At 37.0% G+C, this 10644-nt stretch overlaps 1 protein-coding gene across 1 annotated transcript in view; it reads left to right on the top strand.

The window, feature by feature from the left end:
- Window positions 1–4331: 4331 nt before the first annotated feature.
- Window positions 4332–10644, top strand: part of LOC147400455 (E3 ubiquitin-protein ligase KEG-like) — a 36273-nt gene continuing 29960 nt past the window's right edge. The window contains 1 exon segment of the mRNA XM_086446148.1: window positions 4332–5444. Coding sequence (XP_086302274.1) covers window positions 4690–5444 — 755 coding nt within the window. The 5' untranslated portion in view covers window positions 4332–4689.

The following is a 10644-nucleotide window of genomic DNA, read 5'->3' as shown; positions in this document are numbered from 1 at the left end:
ATTTGTTTTAGTCCAACGTTGAAAAGGAAGAGGTGGGAACCGACTTATAGATTGAAGTTGTTACATGATTAATTCCCATATTCGACGGTCTCTAACTGTCGAAAATATGTTATTCGACAGCCTATAGTCGTCGAATAAATGATTAAAATTCCAGATTCGACCAGAGGAAACAGCAAGACTTGCAGGAAGTTGGCAATATCCCTATGTCATAAACAATGGTGCAGCTGTCTTCTCTCGAAGCCCAAAGGAAACAGCAAGACTTGTTGTTGAATGGTTTAGCTCCAAAATAGAAGAACTCAAGAAAATGTCCACAAACACACTTAAACTATCACAACCAGAGGTCGTGTTCAACATTGTTAAGGACATCCATGATCTGGCAACATCGCATATTCGTTGATTACCTCATCTTTCTCGTGTCCAATCTAATTAAAAGCATCTGCTACTATAGTTGTAATCATTATGGGTCTGACTAGTGTCATGTACAGCTAAGCTTTAATATTGTTCTTTGGATTTGTAGCATTAGATGTGAGGAGTGAAATGAATTTGGAATTGTAAGTTTTACTTATTAAAAAAAAATGCCTTGCATTGTTTGAGCATTATTGCTCAGTTAGGTAAATCTGATCTAGTTTTGTTAATCTTACTAATATATTCTTCTCTCTCTATTAATAACTATGGTTAGGGACGGCATACAGAAACTCTTCATAGCTATTGTATTCAAGGGCGTTTATGCTCTCTTAGTTCTGTTTTGTGAGTTGAGCTTGAAATGTTGCAAATGTGGGTTCTCTATACTCACTAATTTCATTAGCTTGTTAGAACAGTGAATGAACCATGAGAAATCATAATACTCTGTTAAGGCTGTAGAACTCCCACACCTGGATTGTATCTTTTACCTTGTTAAGCATTTCATATAGTAGGGGAAAAAGGAGAAAACCTTATGCATTAATAATGGCCGTTTGAGTAGAGTTCGAGGTTTATTTTAGTAAAGAAAACTAGCCCATCATCAGATTTTCAGACTAGGGACCTTAATTGAATCCATCTCTAATATAAGGGATTTCTACGTGTTCCCTTAGGACACTTATTAACAAAATCCTTATATTAGAGAGATTCTATTGTCACACCAACTTTTGCTTAGGATGTTCTTAGTAAAAGTGGGTGTGGCAATAGAAACTCTCATTTATACACATTCAAACGAAAGGTACCCCTCAAATTGATTTTGAATGTTTGGTTGTTTATATTTTGTATCATTATACAAGAAGAATTTTGTTTTTTAGATTATGAAGGGTATAATAGTCATTTGACAATAATAATTTCTCTTCTCTTCTCTTATGAATTCTAACCAAACAGGAGAAACTTAATTTTTTCTTTTCTCTTCTCTTTCAATCCAAACAGGGTGAAGGGAAACTTCCCTTCCCTTCCCTTCCCTTCCCTTCCCTTAATGAGTTTCTTTTCCCTCCCCTTCCCTCAATCCAAACACAGCGTTAGATTCTTGATGCACCCAAGGTGAATTTATATTGAAAAGGTGAAAACATACGATATTTCCATGAGGTTTCACATATAAACACCCTTAGGTCTTCATAACCATGGCATCTCTCTCCTTCTCCCCATCGTCACTCTCGCTGCTTGTAACACTCCTACCATCGACTTTCTTTCTTTCTAGTGGCATTTCAAAGACTTGTCAAGACACTAAGAGTAAGGCCATAGGGAGCATGCCGATGGTGTGTTAGTAATATTAGAACACATGGGCAAGGATAATTCCTTCAAGGTAGACCAACTAAGGGAATTTTCTAACCCAATTTGTAGTCTCCTCACATGCAAAAAAATTAAACTAAAAAAAAAAAGCAAAAAAAAAAAAATAGTATTTCCCCTTTCTATAAGTATTGCCCACCCCCCTCCTTAAGGATGAAAACCCGACCTTTTCAACCATGAGTTTTGGAAGGAAATAAAGGTTTGAGATGTAAAATAACTTTAGGGTGCAAAAACTTAAACAAAGGTTTTGGGAGGTGGTGTTACCCACCTCCTTTCCCCTAGAATATGAAAACCTAACCTTTTCAATCATGAGTTTTGGAAGGAAATAAAGGTTTTGGATGTAAAATAACTTTAGGAACTCGAAATATTTTGTAGCTTCAACATAGAGTAGATTTCTTGAAGATGTAGGGGGAGGTCATTTCATGGAGGAATAAGGAAGAAAAAAGAAAGAAAGAAAGAATGATGGGGGAGTGAAGAGATGAGTTAATTCTTTCTACCAAAAGATCAGATGGTGTATAAGATTTTATTTGTTTATCTAAAATTAGGTATACAAGTATTTTTATAATTTCAATTCTCATTTTTAACAATCAAGGCGAAGGCATTCTATTAGGCCTACACCGATATTAAAAGATGAAATATATGAGAGCAATGAGATTACTGTCACCAATTGTCATAGCTGCAAAATGATGTATTCTAGGTATTGAACATATCAATATGTTCAGTGTGTATCAATTTTGCCTCACTACTATGCAACGATGATGACTTTTGGTCAAAGGACCTAACACCAATTTCGACATTTGTAAGGGGGGTGGTAAATTGTTTCAGATCTCTATTGGACGTCTTGCCTCATTCAGTTATGAGACTGAGTTGCCTCAAATTATTCATCTCGTCTCGTATGAGAGAAATCATTTAACCCCTTTTACAATTGTTTATTAATATGTATTCATATACAAACAATAATTATTTTTTATAAAATAAAGTAGATTGGAGGTGTATAGTCACAAGATCACATTTTATTTAGATAATAATAATTTAAATTATAAAAACTTCAATTATTTTAATTAAAAAAATCTGAAATACCAATCGACTTATCTAAGTATTATTAACTAGACCGAGTTTTCTCAAATATCGTCTGAGTCATCTCAATTGTCAAATGGGACATCGTGGGGTGGGATTCATATTGCGAATCTGTCTCGTCCACGAACGATACCGAGATGACTCAATCTTGGACAATATTTGAAATCATAATGAGGTATGGTACTCCTAAAATACCACAAGGGGTGGGGTTGGTACATTATTTTTAAAATTCCAAAAGTTCTATAGGTTGATTGTATGTTAAAGGTCTTACTTTAATTGAAAGCTCAATTGGGCCCAACATATTTTTTGGACCTACAAAAAGGCCATCTCAATTCTCATTCAAACCTAGCCCACCTCTACCATTTTGACATCACCCTTGATATAATGTTAGACTCAACATAAAGCGTGTGGATTCAACAATTATTATAGGTAAGCGTCTAAACACGGTGAAAGGCAAATCCATGGAACAAGTAATACAAAATCAAATATTTTATTTATCCAACAAACTTTAGCCTAATTTAGGCATATCTCCCCACGTTTTGTTGAATATTTGAATTACCCCATGGAAATTGAAGACATACTCTTTAACCTCAATCTTCTTTAATTGACTAATTTAAAATTACCAAAATACCTTCATCTTCAACTTTTTAACTAAAACCACTTATTTTTATTTCCAAAAACATCTTCAACTTGATAAATTTTGTTAACCTATTATGCAACATTAATATTTTACCCTCAACTTTCAATCGTCAAGGGCAACACATGTTTTTTTTTTTGAAGTACAAGATCATAAGTTTTAGATAAAAAATCAAGAATTTTCTATAAAGAATAAGGCAAGATTGAAAAATGATGGTTTGTTAAATATAATAAGGGTAATTTATCAGACATATTGAAGAGCATGAAGATAACTGATTCAAAGAAGAAAAGTCAATATATTTATTTACAAGTTTAAAAGGTTCAAGACCTTAAGACCATGTTTTGATTGAGAGAAGAAAAACTCATTAAGAGAAGAGAAGAGAAGAGAAATTCAAATTCTCTCCATCATATTTGGATCGACTGGAGAGAACCTAGAACAATTTTGAAGTTTTAAAATATCTTAAAATAGATCTAGGGGCAGAGTTGACATTATACAATATTTTAAAAGGTTTTCTTTTCTTTTCTCTTATCTTCTCTCTCGACTTAACAATCCAAAAAAGAGAAATAGAGAAGAACTCGTTTTTTTTCTCTTCTCTTCATTACATTTCTTTCAATCCAAACACATCGTAAGATGACTGGTTTTAAAAGAAAAATCAAGTTTTTTCTATTTTTTGTTACATGATAAGGATAAGGGTATTATTTAAAATTATTCTATAAGAGAAGACTAAAGTCAATAATAAATCTTGTGCTAAAAACAGAGGCCCATCTAAAAAACATTGTATGTCTAAATCACACCCTAAATTCTATAATTTATTTAATTTAATTATTAAGATGTATAAGAATTAAGAAACTGGTATATTAGTATCAGAATAGGCTAACGAAACGGGTTTGGGGGGCAGCGCGGAAGAAAAGGGGACGACGAAACCATATCTCTGAAACCAAAAAAATAAAAAAAAAGCTGCTGTTACCTCTGCTTCTCTCTTAACTTCTCAATGTCTCTATAGTTTTCTCTATAAGAATTTATCTGTTTCTATAGTTTTCTTCATTTTCACAAATGGATCTGCTTTCATTTCTGACTGATTCTCCCTCTGAGTATCTCAGTTTCTCTCAAATCCAAATTCCAAGCCCTAATATTATTTCTGATTCGATTTGATTTTGATGGAGTTTGTTAATCTATGCTTGATTGGTTGAATTGATTTGATCTTGATTTTGATAAATCCACAGAGAGAGATGAAGGTTCCATGTTGTTCGGTTTGCCAGATGAGATACAACGAGGAAGATAGAGTTCCTCTCTTACTTCAATGTGGCCATGGATTCTGCAAAGAATGCCTCTCTCGAATGTTCTCTGCATCTCCCGATACCTCTCTCTCTTGCCCTCGATGCCGCCACGTGTCCATCATTGGTAACTCGGTCCAAGCTCTTCGCAAGAACTTCGCCGTCCTCGCTCTCATCCACTCGTCCTCGACAGCCTTCGATTGCGACATAACCGATGATGATGATGATGATGATGATGATAATGATGATGATGATGATGCAGATGTTGAAGAAGAGGATGAGTTAAGTCGTCAAAGGCGGCGGCGGCGCCAATTTCATGCTTCGAGTTCTGGATGTAGTACTGGTGGTGCTAGTGGCGGTTCTGTTATTGACCTTTCTTCGCATCACGACCTAAGGCTTATTCGTCAGCTCAGTGAGGGCCGAAGAGTTGGGGTGGAGATGTGGTCTGCCATGCTTTCGTCTTCGGGTAGGTGTCGTCACCGTGTGGCAGTTAAGAGGGTGACACTAGGGGATGATACAGATTTGGTTTGGGTGCAGAACCAGCTTGAGAATCTTCAAAGGTCGTCCATGTGGTGCAGGAACGTGTGCACGTTCCATGGTGCTATGAGGATGGACGGACGTCTTTGCCTTATTATGGATAAGTATAGTGGGTCGGTTCAGTCCGAGATGCAGCAGAACGAAGGGCGACTCACTCTGGAGCAGATCCTCAGGTTTTACTCTAATTCTTATACCTTAATGAACATTTTCTTTGTTCAATTTTGTTAGTGATTTGTGGTGCAAAGAAAATACTTGATTGTGAACCAAAACAGATAGAATCTGGTGATTAGAGCATCAAATTCCAATTTCCAACCTGTTTTGCTTATGTAGAATTACCTCTCAGAGAATCCCCTTGATTGGACTTTCATAAGCATCAATGGCTAATTTCACAACTTTCTTTAGAAGATAAACTTTTAATAAGGCTGATCATAATTTTCAATTCCTGACGCTTTTATTACAAAATGACGATTTCCTTGCAAGTGCTTCAGTTGGTGAGCCCATGAGATCTTGCAACATGTATTTAATCACATAGGTAGTAGCTTGTGATAAATTTCTCTCTTTGTTGCTACTTTGGGAATTGTGACAGTTCTCCAAACTTCTGATCTTGGTGAGGTCAATGACTTTTTGATTAGTAAAAGAAAAAGGGGAGACCTGTGGTGAAGTGAGAGATCTTTTTGGAAGTTGCTTCACTTTACTTTTAGTGGTGCCTCATTTTCCAACACAAGGAGAGATCTTTTGCTAGGTTCTCAATGATCTATGGTTCAAAACACCCGCTGGTCCATTATGAAGGAGTTCCCCAATCTAGAGTGTTTCGAGTCTAACCATGGGTGAGACTTGGTCCAATCGTTGTGATTGTTAATGCAAAGGCTGTCACACTATTGGTTCGCTTTTTTTCGAAATTTCTCAGGGCTTTTGACAATGAGTGAGATTCATCAAACAATTCCTCTCGAGTCCTTTCCAAGTGAAGAGACACTTGGAGATTTGCAAATGTCACAAATATCATGTAACAGAGACACAAACACATGTTTCAGTGTCCGACATTGATATGAAGTATCAGGCATAACGACCTTTACAAACCCAATACATTGACGTAGTGTTTAATTTGGAAATTTCTTACAAAACGAAGCTTCTTTGTTACCTATTGTAGATGGTATTAGGGATTTCATTCTCTTGTATAATTACGCACTTTAATATTTTTTGTGAGAAGGAATTTTTATTTTTTTTTGCTCAAGTGACTAAGATTATAATATATAGATGAGTACAAAGTTAGGGACAAGAGTTCTTTATGTACAAAGTTCACGTTTACACTAGTCTTAGCTAACTTGTCATGCCCACAAATTCTAACATGTATTCCATGATTAGATGTTAGAATCTCAAGTGTGAGATGCTTCCCATAAATCGATAAACACGTATGATACCACGATTTCTGACAATGATACACTATTCTACAATGAAATCATAACTAACAAAATACATAAACAAAAGCAGAGCTCTATCTCACAATTCCCTCCGTTTACATACATATATATATAGGGTCCCATTCGTCAGCCAACATTGGGTTAGAAGTTTCGGAATGAGCTGATTTTTTCCGAGGATGATCTCCTAACCACCGAGGATGATCTCTATGGTGAGGAGATCATCCTCACAAAAAATCAGCTCATTTTGAAACTTCTAACCCCATCAAAAGTGGTTTACAAGTTGAAGAATCGTGGATCATCAATTTGTAAACCACTTTTGATTGGGTTAGAAGTTTCGGAATGTGCTGATTTTTTGCAAGGATGATCTCACCATAGAGATCATCCTCACAAAAAATCAGCCCATTCTGAAACTTCTAACCCATATAGGACAAAACGTTGGCTGCTGAAAGGAAGTCATCTATCTATCTATCTATCTATCTATCTATCTATATAAATAAATAAATATTGGCACAAACTATTAAATATACTAACTTGCTTTCTCAACATAAATCGATCTACTCTAATTACTGATGTTCACAACACAAAAACCTACCTATGGATAATCCAATACTGCAACAGTCCTCAAGCTAATCATCAGTAACTGAAACATCTTGAAATTGAGATGGTTGATGGCATATTGTGCATGATATGATATGCAGATTATGAATTTCCATGTTTCCTCGACACCCTTGGTCCAAAACCCAAGGGTTGTGCTATGAGTGTGAGGAGTCCTTGGCTTATGTTCATGTATACCACAGGAGCACCTAGACATCATGCCATGTTTGGCACATTAAGGCTTACGTTAATTGTGACACGAACTAGTGCGTTGCACGGCCCTTCACTGTCTTTCATATAGGGCTGTGACAATTGGTATTAGAGCACATGTATCTTTGGCCGCACAATAGATGGCTTTAGAGTGAGCTGAGGTGCTCGAGTTGGTGAAGGCTTTGGTGCTAAGTTATGGGTTTTCAAACGGCAGTATGAGAAGACTTCTATTGAGGCATATGCCACATGATGACAAGATGAAACCGCTACTAGCACTAGTAGGGGTGTTGGCTGCATGAACACTTGTGGATGCTCGAATATGTGAGCGATGATTAAAGCTCACAATGTGAGTGGTGGACGTGTAGCAGACTCGCAAGTCCCACAAGCGAGGTGTTTCTTGGGAGGCGTTATTAGTCTAAACTCATCAATTTGAATGCCTTTGCGGAGGTAGGGTACTGGTCTTGGAAAATCCTGTAAGCTTGCAAGCTATCTCTTGCGAGAGATCCCCCCATTATGTTCCTAAGAGAAATAGGTCACCACTAGTCCTCGATGAGCATAAATACTAGATCTCCATTTCGAATAGGCGAAAGAAGTTGCATCTTGGGAAGTGTCCCAAAGCTTAAGGGTGATCGTCTTGTGAGACATGTAATGAAGTCCATTTGCATTGGTTAAATTGAGGGAGGAGTCTTTTGAAGTCCTCACAAATGAGTTAATGTTGCATCATAAAATACACTATGGATGAGAGCTATCCCATTTGGTTCACTCATTTCACCCCTCAGTAATCGAAGAAAGGTGACCGCTTGTACAGGCCAATTGATTGTTAGGCAGGCGTAGGATGCAATGGAGTTGGTGTCTTGGATTACAATCAGCCAAGCAAAGAAAATTAGAAAAAAGTAGCCTTGGTGAAAGGGTAAATATCATATGAAAGCTTAAAGATGTGAAAAGCAAAAGGACCATATATACAGTGTAGAAGAGTAACAATGAAAGTTATCTTTTCATAAAGTATGAATTAACATAGACGTGAACGTCGACAAATTGAGTGGGGGAGAGTGTCACGACCAGTTTAGTTAGGTTTCAGAGCAGGTTTGGGCCTCCAAAAGCCTAGTATGACTCACCTCAACTTTTGATGTTTCCTTCTGAAGATGGGTCAAAGACTTGACATGCTTTTTAAGGAGGTGCCCTTGCTTGTCTCTTTCCCATGACCACACATGACATTTCATGGGCATATATCCTTGTTCAACCTAGGGCTCACTTGGAGATATTCAGTTCTTGTGTGCGGTTGGGAATGCTTCGAGACAGTGTTAGTGTGAGAGAGCTACATTGCGGCACCTGTAGGAACTTTAGGTTTGCCATGTACACAATGTTGTTAAATAGCATATGCGACTATGTGTGATCAGCATATGCTGTCTGCATATGCGATTTCGAACATCACATATGCTGCAAAAAAAAAAAAATTGCTGAAAAATATGCCATTGCACACTTCGCATATGCTATCACACACAAAAATATGCCATCACATATTGGCAGATTGCATAATTTGGGGTATGCGACTATAGCATATGCGAATATGCGACCACATTTGACAACACTGCATGTACACTCGCTATACTTTTGCTATATGCCATGTGTGGCATCCTTGGAAGCTCCTTGTGCTATCCTAGACCATGTGGGATGGGTGTTCCTCAATGTGTGTTTTATGGTACGATATGTCAGTAAATTATTTGTTGGCATTGTTTTGCTTCCAAAACACTAGTATATGTCTATTCATCAAGTGGTATGAAGACCAAAGCTGAAGATCAAGGTCAAAGTCAAGCGCAAACAAATAAAGATTTTTCAATCCATTTAATTCCATTACTAAATAACTTAGAGACCTAATTACCATAGTTGATTAGAGTGTTTATTTTGAAAGTCGAAAATTAAATTAATTTTTTCAAAAATAAAAGTTAGGTTTTTCAGTACACCAATCGATCAATACATTTGGTCTGATCTATCGAAGTGAACTAAAAATCGATTGATCGACACATTTGGCCGATCAATTGAAGTGAACTACAAACCAATCGATCGACACATCTGGTTTGATAGATAGAAGGGAACTAAAAATCGATCGATCGGTGTAGACAATTTTAGCTCAAGTAAAATTCTGAAATTCTTCTTATAAAAAGGACTATTTCCTTAGGGTTTAACAAAGATCTTTTTAGAGAAATATAGCACGAAAATTGCTTAAATTCAATTCTCTAAAAAATCCTAGCAAACCTCTCAAAACAGATTTTCAATCATTATTCATGATTTTTTCTCGGATGATCAAATCTAGACTTGTTCGTGATTTGCTCTTGGAATCGAGTAAGTTGTTGCGGTTCATGGATTCAGATCGTGTTGGTGATCGAGGCTGTAAAAGTGGTTCAAGGAATTGGATTGTGGAGTTGCAAAGGGCATGTTGAAGCAAAAAAGTGGGAGATCGTGGATTTGAGTCTATTAGTCGTATTGAAGCCACTTGGCACCAAAATCACCCTTCTAACGTTCACCATGTGGCCATTCTATGATGATGCTTATCAACCTTGCCAAGCATATTTGGTATCTCTATCGTGAGGCATCCACATTGCCTTACATGCAAAAAACTTGGTAAAGCCACCATCAAAAAGTGGGTTGAAGGATTTAGGTTTTGAAGCCTTGAGGAGAAACTTGGCAGGAGTCGTTTGTTGGACGCATGCCCCAACGGGTGCTTGGTGTATAGTTGGTGACTATGTACCTAGCCTGCAAAAATGGTAGTGCCTAACTATTCACTTAATTTACCAAGTGGGCAATCGCTCCTTGTATGTAGTTGCTCTCAACATAGACTAGAGCACACTTGTACAAAGTTAACCAATGACATGGTTTGGCATTAACAACATGGACCACTAGTGGGACGTCATACTCTATTGCAACCTATGACATGGTCATGACTCATGTTAACACAAAAAGTATGCTAGTCATTTCACCTCATAAACTCTATAAAGAGGGTCAACTCTCAATAAAACCTTTGCTATCTTGCTATGTGGTCCGCGTTGCTCTCCTTACTCAACCTTGGCTTTGCTTCTCTCTTTTGCAACGGTGACCAAACTAACATTTGACTTAGTTAAGGCGACTAGGGTCACTATTCTTATTTGAAGTTTGA

The sequence above is a fragment of the Akebia trifoliata genome, chromosome 6 (genome assembly GCF_017979445.1).
Source record: "Akebia trifoliata isolate Shusen 1 chromosome 6, ASM1797944v1, whole genome shotgun sequence".
Classification (NCBI taxonomy): domain Eukaryota; kingdom Viridiplantae; phylum Streptophyta; class Magnoliopsida; order Ranunculales; family Lardizabalaceae; genus Akebia; species Akebia trifoliata.
This window is presented reverse-complemented; position numbering and strand designations above follow the sequence as displayed.